Genomic DNA, 23,038 nt, shown 5'->3' on the forward strand with positions numbered 1-23,038 from the left:
TTCATAGTCTCCGTTCTTGGATTCAGTTCTTCAAAATTGGGTCTAGTTTCTATTCTCGGATTCCATTCTTCAAAATTGTGAGCTCTTGATTCATGATCTTGGATTTGGTTCTTCAAAACTGCATTCGTAGTCTCCGTTCTTGAATTAGTTTTTCAAAATTGGGTCCTAGATTACTGTTTGTGGATTCAATTCATCAAAATGGAGTTCTTTATGCCTCTTCTTGGATTTATTTCTTCGAAATTGGATTCTTGATTTTTGTTCTTCGATTTATTTCATCAAAATTAGGGTTCTAGGTTTATATTCTATCCTCAAATTGGGGTTTTCAAAATTATAGATATGTCCTGATTTCTGTTCTTGGATTTCATTCTTCAAAATTGAACTCTCCATTTTCCATCTTGGACTTGGTTCTTCAAAATTAGGTTCGTGGTTTTTGTTCTTGGATTATGTTCTTATTTAAGGAACGAAAAAAATTCAAAGTATCAAATTTTTCTGGATTTCTGTTATGGATTCAGGCCATCATCTGATCCATTAACACCCTGACCAATTTGAGAGTCTAAAAATTGAGGAACTCGATCAGATCTGAAGGCATCATAGACATTTACATCGATTCGAAATTTTCTATTATTTATTCATAAGAAAATTTTCCCAATTCGATACAAGAACTCATCTTTGGATTCGAGCTTTTTTTCAAAATGACACTTTGCCCAATGCCCCCCCCCCCCAGACTTACATATAGCACGAATATTGCATAATCTTCCTCGCAAACTCTTCAATCTATTCACCTTCTCGTTCACTAATCTCATTACAGTTGATAACACCGCATGCGATCCGAGTTCAAACACCACCGCGACACATACCAGGAGTCGTCGAAGTAACATTATCGTATAAATCAAAACAGTTTTGCAAAGGATCCCCCGGTAGATTTGTTTACGTCTGTGAGTACCTTGTTGTATGTACCTATATTTACTCAGTCGACTACGCAAATAACCTCGCGTAGTAGCTATTTTGTATTATTAATAAAGTAAATTATTTACGTTGCTTTTTACCACGTGTCGCCTTTCGCGTACTTATACCCCCACCTAACACATAGGTACACATTCATTAAGAGAACAAAACTCTCAGCTTCCTTCCTCGTACTAAATTCGCAGCACTAATAATTACATCGGGTATTTTATGTATTTTTTTTCTCTCTCTGTATTTCACAGCGCTTCAAGAACCGACCATAGATTACGGTTTTCAAAGACTTCAAAAATTAATACCCAGACATCCCGGTGATCCAGATAAATTACCAAAGGTTGGTTGCCTCATCTACATATAAGGCCACACTTCATCTAAATTTTGGAATACGAATTTCTAATATCGGATTTCCATTTGTTGTGTAGGAAATCATCCTAAAACGAGCAGCTGATTTAGCCGAGGCACTGTACAGTATGCCGAGGAACAACCAGTTCTCGATATCAGCTCCCAGATCGCCTACAAACTCAGGTTCAATGGCATCCTCCGGTTTCAACGCCTACACCGGTCAATTAGCCGTTACAGTCCATGAAAACGGCACAGGCCAATGGACAGAAGGTATGCACAAAAACACCACCTCTCATTTGTACAGAGAATTTGCTCAATCTAATATTACAACCGTTCTTCGTAGAGGAATTTGCTAGAGGTCAGAGTAGCAGCGTGTCACCTCGAGGTGGCTACGGCTCCAGCGCCTCGACACCTCATTCGTCCAACGGCGGCGGCTCTTACAACAACGGAAACACCAATGGCGGAGGCGGAGGTGCCACTCCAGGAGGTACCATACCCTCAGCAGCCTACAACGGCTCGTCCAACTCGACTGCCAATTCAAATCTAGGGTCACCGACCGGAGGTTCTCTGTTCAATTCGTCATCCAGTAAGTACATCTCATCTCCTCGTTATTGTATGTACCTTATCTTTCCAAAGCTCTCAGTTCATTTCTCGCACTCGATCTCAAGCTTTTTGTAGTACTTTATGTTTCCAAAGCTCTCGTATTTTTTACTCAAGCAGCACTTAGCTTCCAATTGTATCGTTTTTGTTGCGCTTTAAACCATTTTTCGCTGCAATTTTTTTTTTTTTTGTTATTTTGCAGTGGTAGCTTGCGATAATTATTCCAATTATAATCAACAACATTACGGTACTAATAACGGCGGTGAAAACGATGCTAAGGAGAAAAGCGCTTTTTTGCCCGTCACCAGAGGGTCTTCGCCGTCGCCGATTCCGACGTCGCAATCTGCTTCTCAACATTTAACAAATATGTCGACCTGGCATCATTTGGCTGTGCATTCTTGTAGGTATTTTTTACTTTAGCGGCAGTAGGTCTAGGTACCTACTCGAGTTAGTAGATAGATTATTATTGAAGCTTTCTCCGGTTTATTCTCTCGCCTCTTATTATTTTTATTATCGCTGTAATATTTTTGCTGATCCTCGTGAAAGTACACGGCTTTTTTCATATTTGTATAAATAATAGGTACATTACTATAGTTGAATTCCAATTGTATTTCCCCACATTCATTATCTGCTTTTTCCAAACTGGGTGGCTGAGGAGACATTTAAGAAGTCAAATTCAAAAAGCCAACTTAAAAATGTTCTAAAACAGGGTGTACAAAATATTTGGAAAATCATGTTCTCTGCTGGCTTTTCCATGTTTCTCAGACCAATTTTTTCAAATTTTCAACTCTTCGAATAGAAACCCCTCACAAAATGAGGAGGAGGAGGAGGAGGGAGGAGTTAGATTCGCGAAAATACAATCTACCAATCAATACTTTCTTCATTCTCGTTGAACTGTAAAAAAAAATTTCTATTGAAAAGGGAGGGGGGAGAGACACAAAACAAAATAATCTTTTTTGTATCAATTTATTTGTTCAATGATAGGGAATCGAACCTGTATTAATGTAATGTTGGGGGGGGGGGGTTCAAAGATCCTAAACTCGAATTGATTTTCAACTTGGATGAAACCGGTATTACCCCCCCCCCCCCATAAAACCGAATGAATTTAACATTAAAATTTCCAATATTTCAAGGTAATAAAATAGGTTCTTTGACCTTCTGATTTTAATTTCATCATATGGTTCGTACTCAACCCCCCCCCCCCCAATAAAAAAAGTAATTTCAGTAACCAAAAAGTATGAAAGAAGAGTACCATTAGTACCAAAAAAAGTAACAAACTGCGAGCAAAACATTTCAATACAGAAAAAAATCACAAAAAAGAAAAGAATAAATATTACGAATTGAAATTTTTTTATTTTTTAAAAGTTGAACTAAGTATTACGAAACTTTTTGATGAAAAATTAAGACCTTTTGACAATTTTTTTCACAGAAGCAAGGATTTTGGCAATTCTTGACGAAAAAGGCAATTCATGAACGAATAAAACGAGACTGACAACATTAATAAAAGGAATGGCTTTCTGACAGTATCTGGAAAAAAAGCGAGACATTTGGACAATTTTTGAAAAAAAAAGCAAAAATTCCAAAATTTTCTGAAAAACTCACCATTTTTAGAAATTTTGTTAAAAAGTGAGGAGTTTTTTTACAATTTTTGGCAAAAAGAAAAATTTTGACAATTCAACAAAACAAGGCTTTTGGATAATTCTGAAGAGAAAAAAAATTGAAGCAAAAATTTGATAATTTTAGTAAAAATCCGCAATTTTTGAGAATAAAAAATCGAACATCTTTTCGCGATTTTTTTCGAAATGTGTAATTTTTCACTTTGAAATTTATGGCAATTTTGAATGAAAAATCGCGAGACTTTTCAACTGCAAAAAAGCTAACATTTTTAGCAATAAGAAGGCTTTTGGACAATTTTTGGAAAAAATGAAACTTTTCAGAATTTTTGACAATTATTTTTTGCAAAATGCAAGAATGACTAATTTTGGGAAAAATCACGAATTTTTTGCAATTGTTGGCCAAAAAAATGGTACTTTTTCGTAATCTTCGTTGAAAAATAGGAGAAATCCTTGTAATAGGAACGAGGGTCCAACGTTTTTCAGTTTTCGACATCGAAACAAACGTTTTTATTGCATTTTATAAAAAAATATACATGTCTCGTATACTTTTGAATAATTCATCACAAAACTTGTGACTTTTTTTCAAAAATTATTCAATCTACAAAAAAAACAACAGTAACAAAAATTCTCGAGCAAAACAAGACGAAATTTTCGAGCAAAATCTGTTTCAATTACAACAAAATGATCGATAATGTACACTATAGTTGATTTAATTCACAACTTTCTTTAGTTTTGGAGGAAAAATTACAAAATTTCTTGAAATTTTCTTGATTTTTCCAGAACGGATAAACGTTTTGACTTTTCCATGATTTTCTGATTTTGGACACCCTGCGAAATGAGGGGCAGGGGGCTACAGGGACACATGAGAAGTCGTATCTGAAAAATTTAGTCACCATTCAAAATTTCAAAGTCAGTATAGCATGAAAAATAGGGCCCAAGACAGTAAGATGACTCTTATATTGAAGTATTTCTTTTTTGAGCTCTCACATTATAAAGTTATCAGATTTTATGAGAAAAAATTCATCATTTTTCTATGGAAAAAGTTGTGCCAGAAGCCCCCCCTCCCTCCCTCTCTTAATAGGAATTGAAAACTCCATCATTAAAGAATTTTTCATTTATGAGCCAGAATTCTTCTAAATAATATCCTGTTCAAGAAAAACCCTTCCCCAGCTGGTGCGCCTCAAATTAAAAAAATACTTGATCAAAAATTTGATAATTTTTTTTTGAAAACTTTCCATACCTGTCTCAGGATTATTCCGAATAATCACGAAAAAACTGTCCTCCATCTCCCAAGTAGTTTTGGCAACCTTGTATAAAACTTTCAAAAATGTATACAATCGATTTGAAAACCTTTCATTTCTAGCAATACTTCTTTAAAAATGACCACTTTTATGAGAAAAAACCTTCCTTGGTCCCCAAAGCCACTTTGGTTCATTTGAATGGAGACCTCTGAATACGAAACAATTAAAAAAATTCAAATAATTACCTATGAGATATTTTCAAAAAAATCATCAAAGAGAGTTTCCTTAAAAGTATACTGACCAGAACTGAAAATTTTTCAATTTTTTTACAAACATTGATTTTTATTTTTTATTTAATTTTCTCAAATTTTGGGGGCTCTATAATATAAAGAGACCAACAGACTTCTTTTGGAAGGAAATTACGTATTCAGAAGAATTCCGACGAAGAAACAAAAATTTCTTGGGCAAATACAAACATTGGATTTTGTTCATTTTTCTTTCAAATTGGAGGATTTTTCACATAAAAACCAACAACTTTGAAGAGTGAGAGGGGATGGGAGCAGAATGAATCGCAAAAAAATGCTCTCAAAGAGTGTTCTATGTTTCAGAAAAAATGATATTCGATGACCTGACGATTTTTCAGATCAATTTTCCAGATACATATTTCAAATATAAACCACACAAATAATAGTGGAAGGGGTGGGGGACGGGTCAATTTTTTAAAAAGGCCATCAACGTCGAATTAGATCGGTCAATGCACACAATTTTTCAGAGTGTTTAGGAAACTAGGATCAATAGGTAGGCAAATTATGGTTGTTTGGGATGATCTTGAGATAAACTGGGGGGGGGAGGGAATTTAAATAGCACTGATTTCTTTCACCCAAAAGCCAAAAAAATGCTGTACAAAAAGCTAACTTTAATGAAGAAATTTTGATCATACAAGGCCTACTTGAGGGGACTTTAGTTCACCAAAATTTTTAAAAACATCGAGAATTTGCCCAATTTGAAAATTTTCTGGGTTTATTTGAGATCCTGGAGAGGAAGAAGGGGGGAGGAGAGGGGTGTTTGGTGTCTACAATTGTTGAAAAAATTTTCGAGAAAAATACTTCTTCGCCAGCTCACCACAAGTCCCTCATGCCTTAAATCCGAATACTTATTTAATATTTTATACAAATTGAAAGTCCTTAAATTTGGTGATTTTTTTCGTGATTTTTCAAGAATTTTGGTGAAACTGTACTTTTGTTAAATTTTTTAAAATTTTTATTCGAAATCAAAGAGATTTTGAGCCTTTCAGGGGAGTTGAGATACAATTTTGAAAATTGGTTTATTTAAAGAAAAGGGTAATGAGAAAGTCTTCGTTGTAATTTTTTTCAAAACTTTCAAACATTTGATAAAATTCAACTTTGAAAAAAATTGTTCAAATCACTTAATCCATCCTATAATTTTCCAACATCCAACACTACCTACCTTTTATACATAAATTCATTTTAAAAAATGATCTCACTTCAATCGATCAATCAATCAATCAATCAATCAATCAATCACTCACATTAACCATATTATTTTTCAATTTTACAGGAGTTGGTAGCGGAGGCAGCCTGGTATCTTCTCCATTCGCCACAATGAATCCGTTCGGATTAACCACGTGCAATCCTCAAGCTTACACTTCATCCGCTTTAGTGAGCTCGAGTAAATAATTCTTAACGCTGTTGTTGTTGTTGTTGTATCTACCACCACCAAAAAAGTTACAATACTTACATTTGTATGTACAAATTTCCAAAAATTACTTTGTTTTTATACATAATACTTTTTCCCCCTTCTTCCTCTTCCATTTGTTCCTAATAATTAAGTCGTTTTAGATTCTGTTTCCTTTCCTCCCTCTTTTACTCGTATTAAATATTAAAATTTATCGATTAAATACTTATTTATGTACAAAAGAACAAAAAACTTTGATTTTTAAATCGTTGTTATTATTGTCTATGTGTAATGGCTGTATTGTATTTGTTTTTTGATTGTAAGTATCGATATGGCTCTACGTCTACATAAATTGGCTATGTATTGAGTGTATGTTTTATGTGTATTGTTTTGTTCTGTTAATGTCTGTCTTATTCTCCCCCTTTTTTTTCAATGGTCTCTTTCGATAATTTGATAAAAATGATCAAAAATCACTTTCAACTTTGAGTATTTATTTTTTTATCAATTTTATGAAAAATTCCAAGTTTTGAATTCAAAAAATTCAAAATATTCTTTTCAATATTTTTTTTTGTTGATAAATCGAGGGTCAAAGTGATTAAATTTTTCTTAATAAAAATAAAACAATAAATCATCAATTTAATCAATAGCATAATAGTCGAGTTTATAAACGACTTTGATCACAAATAAGAGAGACGAAATAGCTATGACACTGAATTCAGTGAGGTGAAGAAGGAAAATTCCAATGGAAGTCCTCAAGGGACCTCAAATTACAAAATTATCAATTTCCACTGTCAGACGAACAATTTTTAGATTGGCAAAATTACACATAAAAAAATTGATTCATTTTGTTACACAGTGGTCTAAAAATCCTCCTCCACTACTTCTTCTTCACAATAAAAATTTACAAAACTGGAACCTAGCCGGTATATTTTTTTACTACGCAATTTTCATTTTTTTATTTGATGTTTTTTTTTTCTTTTCTTTTTTTTTATTTATATGCATGTTTCTTGTTTCTGTTACGTTATAATATAAATTTGTTACCTTCCTCCTTTCCTTTATATAGTTAAGTTACACGTGTAAAGCTGTAAATCTGTCACTAAGATAGTTGTGTATAATCAACGAATAGGTATCTCTATGTATGTTGTTTACATAGCCTACCTAAGATCTCATATTCTAACGCCTATAGATTCTTTTGTTTTTTTTTTACTATCGCGTAAAATGATTTTTAGAAAGACGTAAAATTTTGATGATTTGAAAAGAAATTTGTTCTCTCGGCTCATTTTCTATTCAGTTCAACAAAAATTTGAAAAACACTTCTTCGGAGATTTTTAAACACGCTACAAAATAATTACCAAATACGAAACGATCTAAATCTTATGTAAATATTTACACACAGTGGACTTTTATAGACCTACCTATACAGAAAGTACTTGGATCGAAAAAAGAATGTAATTAATATTTACGTATACACGTTGATTAATTTTTATGTAACTACCATAGAGAGACTTTTACGCGGGTAATTATGTAACCATCACTCTTGTACATACTTGAATTATTAAATAATTTTACGAAAAATGTTTCAAATCGAACCTTATTCCCAATTTTTTTACAAAATATGCTCGAAAGAATCACTTCCTAGAACCTCATCGAGCATTTAAAGGGTATTTCTGAGTATAATAGGTGAAGTGCCTCTGTCCTCGAATTTTTGAAATTTTGATGAGACATTGTTGGGTACCTTTAGAAAAATTTTTGGGGTCAGACAATTTCCCCTCACCCCATCCCTTTGCTCACAATGGCGAAAAAACTTTTTTTGGGGGGAGGGGGGATCACACTTGGACGAGTTTTGAATGAAAAATTTTGGAGGGAGGTTGCTCAAAATTAAACAAGTTATTAAAAATGTTTCCTGAATTTATTTACAACAAGTAGGTATAACTCAAGACTATCAGAAAACTTTCTTCTTGGTGAGAATCATTAAATTATGGTGAATCGGGGGGGGGGGCGACGGATTTTCACCTAATTTAGCCGAAATCCTCATTTTAAGTAGAAAGAAACTGAGGAAATATTTTGGAACGCAGTGGTTCCAATAATGAAAAATTTTTTAAAATCGAAAAAAATTGCCAAAAAGTTGGAATTATTTTTGATTTTTCGAAGTTGACAATAATGACTGAAAAATTGGCGCCTCGTGCGTTCCAAAATATTTTCTCAGTTTCAGAAATGAAATCTTTCAATATTTTTGGCATAATTAATGCGAAACATTTGCTGAGAATCCCACCGAACACGAATATGAAGTTATATTTGCATTTGGGCCCTCCTAAGGGTCACATTAGGGGAGAGGGTGCCCAAAATTGAGTTTTTTGTGCTAAATGATTCATAATTGCGCTATTTAAGCCATGACACTTCCTGATCATGGCACAAATAGTGCCGCAATTGAGCATTTATTACTAAAAACTCAATTTTTGGGCACCCCTCCCCTAATATGCATGACCCTTAGGAGGGTCCAACTGAAAATCCAACTTCATATTCGTGTTCAGCGAGTTCAATTCATATGAAAACCATACCCATATTGCCAATCTTCGTTCGGCCCAAAATAGAGGGGATGGGGTGCCTATGGGCCCAAAATTGGGGTTTCAAAAAGTTGTTTGGTTTTCTGTTGTTTTTGGAGGCCTGTACTCAAAAGTACAGAATTATATCACCGGCAGTGTCGCCTTTTTTGGAGGTGTCGAGACACAAAAACCACATTTTTGAGTGTTTTTTGAGTTTTTGAAGATGACCCCCCCCCCCCCTGGAGAAAAATTTGAAAACAATTCCAATTACAGTCCTCATACAGATAAATATTTTAAAAGGAAAAAAATATTTGTTTGCTTGAATTAGATTCAGAGATATAGCGGTTTTAAATTTTCTTTTGTCAATATCTGCCCCCCTGGGGGAGGGGTCAAAAAATCATCATCATCATTGAACTTTGACCCGGTGAGCTGTTCAGCCTGTCTGGGAAAATGTAGAAGAATTGCTCGCCGATGTATCATCAAGCCTTCTCTTCAGTCTTCCTCTACTCCTCCTGCCAGTTGGAATGTACTTTTTGACTTTTCGAGGGGACTGTTCATCAGGCATTCTGTCAACGTGTTTTCGCCCTTTCTTTCTGTAATCTTTCACTCGTCTAATGATTGGCTATGCTCATAGCTCCTTTAGGATGTCTTTGTTCCTTTTCCTATCTTGTCTAGGATATCATGCTGTGGCTCGCATGAATCTCATTTCCGCTGTGGTTACTCTGCTTTTCACATCCTTTCTCATTGTCCATGTTTCACTTCTATATAGCAGCATTGGTCTTGCCAGCATATTGTAGATTCTTATTCGAGTTTTGGCTCTGACTTTTCTTGGAGGTATGGCTCGGTTTATCGCTCTGGTTACTCTCAGGAATTTACTGATCTTAAGTTGTGCATCAACTTCTCCTTCATATGACAGCTCACATCCGAGATATTTAAAGCTTTCAACTTGTTCCACTGGCAGTCCATTTACAACGATTTTACTGCGTATTGGCTCTTTCCCCTCAAACGCCATCACCTTTGTTTTTGACGACAAGATTCTCATTCCATACTTATCAGCTACTTTCTGAAGGTTGTACATTGCTCCCTGCAAGTCATCGTTGTCAGCAAAGACCACCTGATCATCAGCAAACAGCAGGGTATTGACACGGGTGTCGTTGATGTCTAGCCCTTTTGGCTTGGTTTTCAGCCATTTTTTTATCATCTCATCAAAGTAGATGTTGAACAGACTACATGACATTGGGCATCCCTTGTCTTACTCCTCTTCCTATCTTCTTTGCTTCTGACATGTTTCCAGATCCTACTCTTATTACATTATCTGTGTATATTTCTTCAATTAGGCGTACTATTTGTTCATTCACTTTGATTTTCCACAGGATTTCAAACAACTTCTTCCTTCATACTCGATCATACACCTTCTCCAGATCAACAAAGCACATGTGGGTCTCTAGGTTATATTCTCATCTCTCTTCTCCATCAGCAGCTTTGTTGCATATACCCCATCTATGCATGATCTTCCCTTTCAAAATCCATTTTGGCATTCCAATATTATTGGCTCCGCATGGCTCTCGATTCTTATCGCTAACATCTTTTCAAGTATTTTGTAAGCAGCATTTAGTAGGCAAATTCCACCGTAGTTTCCTGGGTCATTTCGGTCTCCTTTTTAGAAGATGGGTATTACAATTGCATTGCGGAAGTCTTCTGGTATGGTTGCACCTGATAGTATTTTAATGTAGAAAGCTAGCAGTCTTCTTAACAGTTATTGTGGCGTTCTTGAATAAGTCTGTTGGTAATTTATCACTGCCTGGGGCTTTTCCATTTCTGGAGCTTTTCAAGGCTCCATCTAGCTCTTCCCAAGAGAAAGGCTCATACTGGTTCTCCTCATGGTTTGCCACTTCAATTTCATTGTCAGGGTCACTCCATGGCAGTTCGCGTAGTATTCAACCATTTTTTCACAGTCTGGTGGGGCAATGTTGGCTCTGTGTACCTCATCTTCCAATATTCTTTTGATTATTTTGTACACTTTCGGTTTCAGTTTATATGTGTCCCTCTCCATGTTTGCCACAAACCATTTGTATTGTTCCTGTTGTGTTTCCCCTATCATCTTTTTTGTCTTGCGGCACTGTTCTTTGTAGCTTCCTTTGTCTTGTTCATTCTTTGAACACATCCACTTCTGGAAAAGGTCTTATTTCCTCTTCACTTCTCTTGATTGTTAGTTGTTCCAGATTTTCAGCTTTTTGTGGCTTTGTCTACTTGATCTTTTTCCTACCCAGTTGGGTGAAAATCTGCTCTTACGCGACATAAAAACGTGGGCAGGAGATTAAACACTTCACGCCAATGCCTTTTCTGCCCATAAATCGGCGCGTATTTTAATTACGCGTAAAAATCTGCCATTGATAAATATTCTTGAAAAATTTTTTGGCACTAGCGGGGATTGAACTCGGGTCCCCGGATCTGTAAGCGGACTCCTTGCTACCTACTCCACCAGGGAACTTGGTAGAAGAGAACAAATATTTATATACTAACCTATAACACACGCGCAAAATACCACATTTACGCGCGTTTTTCAGCAAATACGCGATTAAATACGCTACGAAATATTTGCGTAGCGTATTTAGTGGCTGGTTTTTTCAACGTGCAAAAATACGCCACATAATTTAGAAGCGTAGCGGCTTTACGCGATAAAAATACGCTACGCAATATTCTTGTGGCGTGTTTATCAGCAGAACTTTTATTCTGCTGTGCAGAAAATGTAACAACCTAAAAAGTCGCTTCAAATTACGCACGTGAATTGAAGCGCGATTTTGAAAACTGTAAAATCTGCTGCATGGCAGCAGTTTAAAGTCGCGTTGAAGTATAAAACGCCAATTAAACTGCCCTTTACCGTGTATTTATTGGCAGAAGAGCAGATTTTCACCCAACTGGGTAGTGCCTCCTCTGCTGCTCTCTGTGGTCAAAAAATGTTGAAAAAATTCACATGGCTAGACTCATGTATCCTCTATATATTTTGGGTAAATTCCAAATATTTTATTCTAGATTCTTTGAAGTATGATTCCCCCCAAGCATTTTTTTTGCTATTGTGAGTTGGTGGGGGGCAGATGGGGTGGGAGAAAATTGTTTGCCCTTAAAAATTTATTTTAAAACAATGTTTGATCAAAATTTCAAAAATCCGAGGACAGGAGCATTTCACCTATTCAACCCGAGAATACCCTTTCAATAATTACAAGACAATAATTATAAACAAATGAAAAAAAAACAACAATAACAACAGGATCAATTTAGTAATACACGGTGACAAACCTATCACTCCCTTATCGCACCCTCTCGGACACCGCGAATATAGCGAGTAAAATTAAAAAATCACTAGTAAAAACAACTCATCCTATAAGAAACAAACACAATGGTAATCTTTACGACGAGCGACGCCACGTTTAGTAATTACACGACCCCTGGATGTTTACCATTTGACGTTATCTCTCATTCGATGTATACGTTCACGTTCGTCCTGTGCTGTGCGCCAAAACACGCAAACGCGTGTACACATGAAGACCTTCCTGAGTCGACAGTCGACACTCACGAAATGCTGTACTATAGCCTAAACACTCACTCGTGCACCCATTTTTAATACAAAATATAATATTATTACAGTATCAAGCTTACAGTACTAGTAGTACTAATATGCAACTAGTGTAATATAACAAAGCAATTTTTTGCATCTACTCTACTCGTAGTCGTACCAAGTCCGCTGACTGTGTGAGCTTTTATTTCACGTCGGGTCGTCGTCGTGATGTACAAGAAATACAGACGTATGGTTAACACAGGGATAGGGATAGGGCAGGGTAGAGATATGTAGAGTGTGCAGTAAGGGTGGAAAAAGTGAAACGTACCGGAAATCGGTATTATATTGTATTCAACACGTATTACACAAACATCACTTACGTCAACCAGTGACGTATGACACGTGACCTATATAAATGAAACAAACACAAATGTTTCCAGGCACGCGATGATGCGCTGACCAAAAACCACTGCTTTTTTTAGCGAAGCTAGCGAGCCAAAGGAAACGATATGTACCGAGTTTATGGCCATTTATAGAAATCATACATAGAAGTGAGCAAAAATCGGAAATGCTGAGCTGAGTGAGATATGCCAATGAATACAAATATCCAAATTGGCGAAGAAAAGAGACTCTGAGAGTGAGATCTCGAGGATGAATCATGAATTCCAAACGTGATGAGTTCTGAAAAAGTGAAAATACTCTAATTACATTGAAAATTCTTCGTTAAAATATGAAGTGACACCATCAATAGGTACAATAATCATTCTGAAAATTGCTTTAAGGTGTATCTTATTTTGCAAAGTTGAATTTTCCGCCTTCCACTCACCAAAGTTGTTCCTTCAGGTACGAAAATAATTCCATATTTTTCATTCTCCCTCTACCTACACCTATTTATACAAAAAAAGTAGTGTTGGAACTCCCCTCCCCCTTCCCGCAGTTGAAAAATGACCAAAAAATCAAATTTTTCAAATTTCTTTGTTTCTGTGTCAGAATTCTTCTATATTATAATCTCTTCTTCAAGAAAAAACTTTCTCTGGCCCTTCAAACCATATTGGTTCCCTATAGTAAGGGGTCCTTCAAAGTTGGAAAAAATCACAAAAAAACGGAAATATGTAAATGAAAATCAGGGGAAAACTTTGGAAAATTATTTGAAAATTTTTCAACTCTGAGCAGAATACTTTAGAGCAGGTCTCTTTAAGTTTAACTTCTATTTTGAGGGCATGCTAATTCTCAAAAGTTTTCAAGTCCATAATTTTTTGTACCCTCTCCTCACTCCAGCCCACCAAAAAGAATTGATTTTCACCTTATCTGTTTAAAAAGTCCACTTTTTATTCTTAAAGATTTGCTTTTTGCAAAACTTGCTTACAAAGTTCTGTTTTTTTTTCAGCAAAATTTACCCAAGTTGAAAATTGTCAAAAAGTGTCAATATTTGGCAAAATAAGTCAAGAACTGCTCATTTCGGCGAAAATTGTCAAAAAGTGTTTATTTTTTTGCAAAATAGTCAAAGAGGCAAATTTTTACCAAAATTGTCAAACAGCCCTGTTTTTACCAAGATCGTCCTAAAATCCGCTGCTTTTGCTAAAATTGTCAAAAAATTTCCATTCCTTGTCAAAATTTTCAGAGAGAGACAATTTTTGGCGAGTTAACGAAAAGTTCTCAGGAAGTAATTTTCTGATAAAATAGTCAAATAATCGTAATTTTTGCCAAAATTTATCAAAAATTTTTGCTTTTTTGCCAAAGCGTCTCAAAAGCATTGATTTTTTTGCCTTGCTTGCTCTAAAGTTATATTTTTGTTTCAAATTTTCAAAATTTTCAGTCTCACTTTTAATATTTCTGATCAAATTTTCACAATTATAAATTTGGAAGCAAGATGGGCAATGGTTTTTGGGGTGGAGGGGGAGGGGGTGGCGGAAATTAATTTCACAGGAGCCAGAACCCCACTTTGGTTATTGCATGAATCAGTCAAAAAAACAGGTCAAGCGATGGGAACGAAAGGAGGGGGGTACGATATTTTGAATAAATCAGCGTTTTTAAAATATTCCTACCACCTCCTCATTCCTTGAAAAATAGACGTGTTGAGTAAAAAATGCAGTTTTTGGTAAGAAAAAGTGGGTTCTGAAAATTTTAAAATGAAATTTTATAATATTTATTAACCATTTTTTCAAAAAAATAAAATTTTATGTTATTTAAGCTCTAAAAAAAATCTCGACTGAATACTGCAATTTTCAAAAAAAAAAAAATAGAGGAAGAAAAAGAAGACTATTTAGTGAATGAAATTTCCTCGATTTTTCTGTTTAATTTTTAGATTTTGACCTAATTTTTACAATTTTTGATTCATATTCAAGTTTTTAAATTAATTTTTAGTTGTTAGATTCGTTTTCAGCTTCAATTTCACTTTAACTTTCAGTTTCCGAATATATTTTCAGAGTTCGATCAAATTTGGCATTTTCAATTTCATTTTCATTTTTTGATTTTATTCTCAGTTCTTAATTTTAATTTTCATTATTCAATTTAAATTTTAGTTTTTCATTTTATTTTTAGTTTTTGAGTTCAGGGGTTTGATTTCATTTACAGAGATTCCCTCAGATTTTCACATTATTATATGTACTTTCTGCACTTTCAACGACTTCGATTTTACTTTATTTTTCGATTCAATTTTCAATTTTTGAAGTAATTTAGAATTTTCAATTTATTATCAAGCTTTTGACGTTGGTAATTTTCAATTTTCAAAATCATTTCAGCGTTTTTAGTTATTTTCCGATTTTTATTATCAGATTTCGATCAAATTTTCAAAATTTCCAATTCAACTTTCTCGGTTTAAGATTTCATTTTTAGTTCTACTTAATTTTTATATTTTTCACTATTCAATATTTCAATTATAGATTTTTATATATTTTATTTTCGTATTTTAAAATTTCGTTTTTATGGTTTTTTATTTCACTTTTCAAGATTTTGATAGCATTTTTGGAAATTTTTGCACTTCATTTTTAGTTTTTCCCGCTTTGTTTCTCAAGTTTTACTTTTATTTCTGGTGTTTTCGATGTTGCTATTTTTATTTCTAGGGCTAGGATTTTTATGATAATGCTTTTTTTTTGTAGCTACACCCTATAGGGCATAAATATATTTTCTTTGCGTTTCATCCCATTCTGAGGCGAATAGTGAAAGTTGATAGTGCTTTTTTTTGCTTTTTTTGGGTGTAAATGCTTTAAAATGCTTATTTTGGGCCAAAAAGGCGGAAATTTTGCTTTTTTGGTGCTTTTTTTCGTTGATAGCGCTTTTTTTGGTAAGAAATTGGTAAAATTGAAGAAATTAGTTCCAAAAATACAAAAATTTATCAACGTTTTGCACATCTTTGAAAAAAAAATAATTGTTGAAAAAAGATAAGTTTAAAAAAACAAGGGAAGAAAAACTGAAAAATAACAGATTCAGCTTTCATTTTTCAATTTTTATTTATTTTTTTTTTTTTCTAATTTTTAGTTTTAGTTTTTTCCTTTTTTTTCATTTTCTTCTTTTCGTTCATTTTGGTTCAAGTTGTACATATATTTAAGGGAGGTATCTTACTAGGTTTGAAAAAACCTTCATTTTGATACGTAACATAGTAGGATTTGATAGCGCTTGTTTTTGCTTTTTTCTTACATTTTTATTGCTTTTTTATAGCGCTTAAAACGTGTTTGATAGCGCTTAAAAATCCTAGCCCTATTTATTTCCTTTCCAGAGATACTTTGTTTGCCAGAGTAATAAAATTTCACAATATTTTCAATCACATTTTCAACTTTTTTTTTCAAAAAAAAAAAAACACAACAAAACAAATAAGTACGTATTATTTAGGCTTCAAGAAAATCTCAACTAAATATGTAGGTACTGCAATTCTCGAAAAAAAAAAGAAAACATCTAGTGATTCAAATTTTCTTCAATTTTTGATTTAATTCTCAGATTTTTATCTAATTTTTACAATTTTCGAATAATTTTCAAGTTTTTGAATCCATTTTTAGTTTTTAATTTCGTTTCCAGCTTCAGTTTCTTTTTAATTTAACTTTCCTTCCTTCATTTCATTTTTAGATTTCGATCAAATTTCAAGCATTTTCAATTTCAAAAAAAGAAATGTTCAATTTTGATTTTATTCTTAGTTTTTGATTCCCATTTTCACTATTTCCTATTTCAATTTTTGCTTTTCATTTTGTTTTCAGTTTTCGAGTTCAGTGGTTTGATTTCATTTTCAGCGACTTCGATTTTACTCTACTTGTCGATTCAATTTTCAATGTTTGAATTGAAATTTTTAGAATTTTTGATTTATTTTAGAGTTTTTGATGTCGATAATTTTCAATTTTCAAAATTATTTTCAGAATTTTCGGTTCTACTATTTTCAGCGTTTTTGCTTTACTTACTTTCGTTTTCCGATTTTATTTTCTGATTTCAATCAAATTTTCAGAATGTTAAATTCAATTTTCAGTTTTATATTTTATTTTTTGTTTTTATTTTCACCGCTCGATTTCAATTTTAGATTTTCAAGTACATATTTCGTTTTCAGTATTCAAATTTCGTTTCATAGTTTTTGATTTCATTTTTCGAGATTTTTATTATATTTTTGGAAATTTATACTTTATTTTTAGGGTTTTCCATTTTATTTCCAGTATTTTTGATTTGCATTGCTCTTTAATTATTATTTCATTTTCATAGATTCTTTGTTGGCAAACGTTTTAATGTTAGTTCTTAATTTCATTTTTCATCATCAAAGTTTTTGATTTTTATTTTCAGAGATTTCGAGTTTATTTTCAATCACTCGTACTTGCAGGCTCACTTCTTTTTTCTCGCAAAAAAAAAAAATGTTGAAAAATGAAAATTTTATAACTTTAAAGTCTCATGTGCTTTTTTCAATTCCCATCATTCAATTCTTAAAGCTAGCAAAAAAAAGACTCAACTGTATAATTACTAATTACTTTTTTCTCACATCCTCATACGTCATATAAAATGTTTTAAAAAGGTCCATAAAGTAACTTTTTTTCAAATTTCCAACAAATATTTTTTGTTTTTTCGAAATCGAAAACTGAATAAATTGAGACTTGTCACAAAAGTTAATTCGATAGATCATTCAAATCATTACATTTTTTTTTCATTTTTTATCCAAAAAAAAAAAAACGTTGATGAAAAAGCATTTTTAATTCCCTCCTACTCCTTCCAGATCCATGAAGATAGAATCCACATCAAGTTCAACTTTTTCTTTTTACAGAAAATCAAAAAATTCAGCAATAAATTGGTAAAATGAATAATCATCAATTATAAAGCTTCAAAACTATAAGGGGTTTCGTTCGTAATTTTCAGTGTTGCACCTTTGACTTATAACTTTTGGATTTAAAAAGATTGAAAACGAGGAACAAAATATTATGGACATTTCATACCACGTTGACATGAACACTGAAATGCTCGATTAACTAAACATTAATACGAGACAGCTTACTCATTTTTGAAGTTTAAGCTACACATTATTCTCAAGTTCAAGATGAAACTTCAAGCTGTGCTGTACTCACCTGAAACAAAACAAATCATCGATTACTTAATTGTTTTTAATTCACTTTTTTACCTAAGTAAAAAAAATATATTTATTTCAATAAAAATTAAATCACCTACGACTCGAACCCAATATCTGGCCTTTGGTCTAAAGACCGCAGAAGAATAAGGGATCAAACCAAAAAGTACACATTGTTTCCTTCGACAACGTCAATGTTTTCACAAGATAAAAACTTATTACGAATGAATGAGATTTTGGTTGATTGGAGGCTAGCAGCAGTTCTCGGTAACGTATGCCGCCCTTGTTAAAAATATTATTACCGTCTTAATGCCCCGTCGAACAGGGCAAATTGCAATTAACGTTATTTGACAGACGCGTGGTACCGAAGCTTGATATATTTCAACAAAAACAGTCGATGATATTTCGAAATTTTCACTACTCCAAAAAAAAAAAAAAAAAAAAAAAGAGATGCGATATTTTTTTAGCAAGGTAAATGACCAAAAAAAACCGAACACCAATGACTCTCAAGGAACCTGCGTTCAAAAAAATATATGTATAAAATCTGATGAAGCAAGTACCTCTACCTACCTAATTTAAACTCCCGGATGAAAATTAAAAAATTACCAAAATTGTGCAAAAATTACATATCAACCTGATGTCGACTAAGAGGGTGAAACAAAAAAATAAAAGGTAACCCTTTCTATACGTAATTTCTACCACACAAATAGACTGCTGGTATACCAATACCATGCTCGTATAGTATAAACGGGGCAGTTTTAAAGCAAATCAACAACAGATGGCGAACATCTACAATGTCAACATTATCGAGTACCTACCATAGAATATAAAAATGCACCCTGCACCCTCGATACGATAGTACGACTCTATAGAAAAGCTCATTAAAAAAGGCGACGAACGCGGGGATACGTATCGAGGTTTTTTTTCGCCGATGAACCACCAATTTTCGAGTGGACACGTAAGTAAACAAACGAACAAACGTAACTTTGCTTTAGTTATTATTAATGAGATGAAAGAAGTTGGAAATAAAAAGTGAATTTGTTTACTCGAACCCTTATATACGCGCCGTACGAGTTTACAATACGCCACGTTTGACCCTTGAAATGAGAACTTTCGACGGTTTAAAAAATTAATACGACAAGATTTAGAATCTGGTACTTCGTTTTTTTTTTGCTTTTTTTTTGGTTTTGTTTTTGTTTCTTGTGAGTTGTGTTTTAGTAATCCGTATTGAACAGAGGTAGGTATAATTAAGTTTGCGATTTTGTTTGATATTCTCATTTGGCTCCCAATGAATTGACTTATTTTCTGAGATACAGTTGCAAGTTCCTCATTTTTTATTCCGATTGAGAAATACTACATTTTTTTATGAACCTTGTGAATTTTTCCAAATGTAGTCAAGTATATTTCAAACTTACTTAAGTTTCATTTTCATGATGTGACCAAGTCAAGAGTAGGTAATCAATGACAAACTGCATAGTCATTAAGCTCAATTTGTTGTATTTCTTTTTCATAACCTTATTGTTTTTGTTGATTGTTCAACAGCCTTATTAATATAAAAGATGATACTGTTGATTCTTTTTTCTTGCTTTTGTTTTTTTTTTTCAACTCATAATACACTATGGAACTTGGATGACTCGAAGTGGGATTACCTACCACAAAATTTAATTTTCGTTATAATTTTCTCTCCATGGGGGGGGGGGGCTTGAACGTTCTACTTATTGACTGGTACAAACTTACCTATTTTACTCGCACTTGTGATATACATTTTCAATTTGTAGATGTCAGACAAATTAACCGTTTTAATCCACAATAAAACGTAAAAAACCTCACAATTTGCAATATTTACATTCCCCCTCATCAAAACATAACCTTACAAGAACTAGAAAACCTTCTCGTACAATTTACTAAACCATACATTGTACTTAGTGATTTTAATGCTCATTCAAAAATTTGGGGATCAAATTCAAACAATAATCGAGACAATGTTATAGAGAAATTCTTATCAAAAAATGATATTTTTCTCCTCAATTCTTCAAAACGTACTCACTTTAATATATCAAATGGTACCTTCTCAAATATTGATTTGACCTTTAGCTCTCCAAATATTTCACATCTTTTAGACTGGAACCCCCAAGATGATCTTCAACACAGTGATCATTTTCCCATTACCATTTCCATTCCTAACCAAATTCATAATCCCATAAAAGCAAAATTTCCAAAATGGATATTAGATAAGACAAATTGGTCTCATTTTAATAGAGAAGTCCTCTCATTAGATTTCTCTTGTCAAGACCTTGACTCTATTGTTCAGTACTTCACAGATTCAATCATTCAAGCTGCTACCAAAACCATTCCTAAATCTTCTTCAAAGGCCCCAAAAAAATCTGTACCCTGGTGGTGTTCAGATTTGAAAATTGCTATTCAAGAAAGAAAAAGGTCTTTAAGAAAATTCAAAAAATATACTTCTACTGACAATCTTGTAGATTTAAAGAAAAAACGAGCAATTGCTCGCCAAACTAATCTATCAAAACAAAAGGATAGTTGGACCAAATTTATGTTGAATATCACTCACAGTACTAGTATAAAAGAAATGTGGACAAAAATACGAATATAAAAGGCTGCTATATCCCATTTGAAATTTCATATCTTCTCCACAACAATGACATTACTACTTCATTAGACAACATAACCAACACCATGGCTCAACCTTTTTCCAAAGTCTCAGCAACAAGTTCCTACAGTGAAGCTTTCCAAACAATCAAAAACCAAACTGAAAATGTAGTAGGTACTTGATTTTTCATCTGATAACCTTGAACCATACAATGCACCTGTCTCTACAAACGAACTACTGTACTGTTTAAACTCAAAAATTCATCACCTGGACCAGATGATATTAATCCATTTATGTATTTTGAAACATCTTTCTGACACTACAAAAAATGACTTACTAAACCTCTATAATAAAATCTGGTCTTCAGATTCCTTTCCTCAAACATGGAAAACTGCAACTGTCGTACCCATACTAAAACCTGAGAAAAACACTAACCTTCCCTCCAGTTACAGGCCTATTTCTTTAACTTCTGTCCCATGTGAAATTCTAGAAAAAATGGTTATGGAACGTCTTACTTGGTATATCAACTCTACAAATCCCCTCAGTTCTTTTCAAAGTGGCTTTCGGAAAAAAAATCTACTCTGGACCATCTTTTTAGCCTTACACTGCCTTTCAAAATGAAGAATTTGAGGAGTGATATTCCAAAGCGCCCTTAGTCCATTTTTTTCGAATTGCATTTTTTAAAAAAAGTGTTCCAAAACGCATTTTGTCCATTTTTATTGATTTTTTTTTTAGCAGTATCTGGTGGATGAAGAGTAAGTATAGCTACACGCAGACACCATAAATCCACCCAAGTAAAGTTTTAAACCTGCCTAAATAGCCAATTTACCAGCTCAAAAATAGAAATTTTAAAAATGGACACAGGGTGTTTTGGAATATCACTTCTCATTTGTACTCTCAGTCTTCTTTGATCTTGGAAAAGCTTTTGACAAACATGGAGATACAAAATATGTACTTCAAAAAATACATTCTATAGGAATTCGAGGGCATTTAGCTTACTTTATTCAATACTTTTTATCAAATCATACTTTTAGAGTCAGAATTGAAAATACATACTCTGAACTTTTTGATATTGAAAACGGAGTCCCTCAAGGCTCTGTGCTTAGCACCATCCTATTTATACTCCTAATTGATGATATCAGTAGTATTATTCCCCCAGCTCTTTCCTTAAGAATTTTTGCAGATGATATAAACATTTCAATATGCTCAAATAACTTCAAACTAGCCTCAGAAATTATCCAAAAAACTCTCAATTGTATTTAAAAATGGGCTGAATCAAGTGAGGAGCGATATTCCAAAACGCCCTTAGTGCATTTTTTTCGAATTGCGTTTTTAAAAATAAAAAGTGTTCCAAAATGCACTTTGTCTATTTTTATTGAATTTTTTTTAGCGGTATCTGGTGGATGAAGTGTATAGCTACACTCCTAACATCATAAATCCACTCAACCCTCATAGAAAATCACTACTAATGATTTCAAAAAACTACTAGCGTTTTTGAAAAAGTTACTAGCGATGCCAAAAAAGTTACTAGCGCTTGTACTGACGCTACTAGCGACTAACTCGACGCTACTAGTGACCTACTCGACACTACTAGCGACCAACTTGACATTACTAGCAACTGACTCGACGCTACTAGCGACCAAATAAACACTACTAGTGACCAACTTGACGCTACTAGCGATCAGCTCAGCACTACTAGCGACTGACTTGACGTTACTAGCAAATGATTTAATGCTACTAATGACCATGCCAACAATACTAAGATGATGCGGACACTACTAAGAACTGATGCTACTAACATGCTATCATTTAATATTTCAATTTTTTGCCTAATTGATTGTGAAAATATAGAAATTATATCCTGAAAAAAATGAAGAATTGTCAATTGTCAAGAGCTTTTGTCGTGGCTTGCTCAGTTGCTTGGGCCCCATTTATATTTTCAAAATTCGGAGGGGGAGGGGAGGGGAGAGGAATGGAAAAAAGTCCACGATTTCTGCGAATAAAGCCTAAATTCCAGTCGAAAAACGAAAAAAAAATTGAGGTACCAGCCCCCTCGGAGGGGGAGAGGAGGGGAGAGGAACAGAAAAAAGTCTATTTTTGAGAATAAAGCCTAAATTCCAGTCAAAAAATGAAAAAAAAAATTTTCAAGGTACCAGCCCCCTCGGAGGGGGGAACGAGGGTAAGGGGACAAAGAAGGGTCCATTTTCGCAAAGAAATATCGAATACGAGTGTATGATATCCATTTAATTTTTATCTAGAAATATTAACACACCAAAAACTCAGTTTTAATTTTTTTTTAAATCATCAAACTTGAAATTTTTCAAAGTCCCGAGTGCTAAAAAGTGCATAT

At 33.5% G+C, this 23,038-nt stretch overlaps 1 protein-coding gene and 1 long non-coding RNA gene across 2 annotated transcripts in view; one reads left to right on the forward strand and one right to left on the reverse strand.

The window, feature by feature from the left end:
* Positions 1-8,029, forward strand: part of kn (EBF transcription factor-like knot) — a 185,976-nt gene extending 177,947 nt beyond the window's left edge. Inside the window, exons 10-15 of the mRNA XM_065354908.1 lie at positions 809-935; positions 1,206-1,294; positions 1,383-1,572; positions 1,646-1,888; positions 2,105-2,302; positions 6,338-8,029. Of these exons, the coding sequence (XP_065210980.1) occupies positions 809-935; positions 1,206-1,294; positions 1,383-1,572; positions 1,646-1,888; positions 2,105-2,302; positions 6,338-6,339 (849 nt within the window). The 3' untranslated portion in view covers positions 6,340-8,029. The remainder of the gene's footprint in view (positions 1-808; positions 936-1,205; positions 1,295-1,382; positions 1,573-1,645; positions 1,889-2,104; positions 2,303-6,337) is intronic.
* Positions 1-23,038, reverse strand: part of LOC135839058 (uncharacterized) — an 86,674-nt gene that overhangs the window by 27,514 nt on the left and 36,122 nt on the right. The gene's annotated exons all lie outside the window — the stretch shown is intronic.

Source organism: Planococcus citri, chromosome 1, assembly GCF_950023065.1.
Source record: "Planococcus citri chromosome 1, ihPlaCitr1.1, whole genome shotgun sequence".
Classification (NCBI taxonomy): Eukaryota; Metazoa; Arthropoda; class Insecta; order Hemiptera; family Pseudococcidae; genus Planococcus; species Planococcus citri.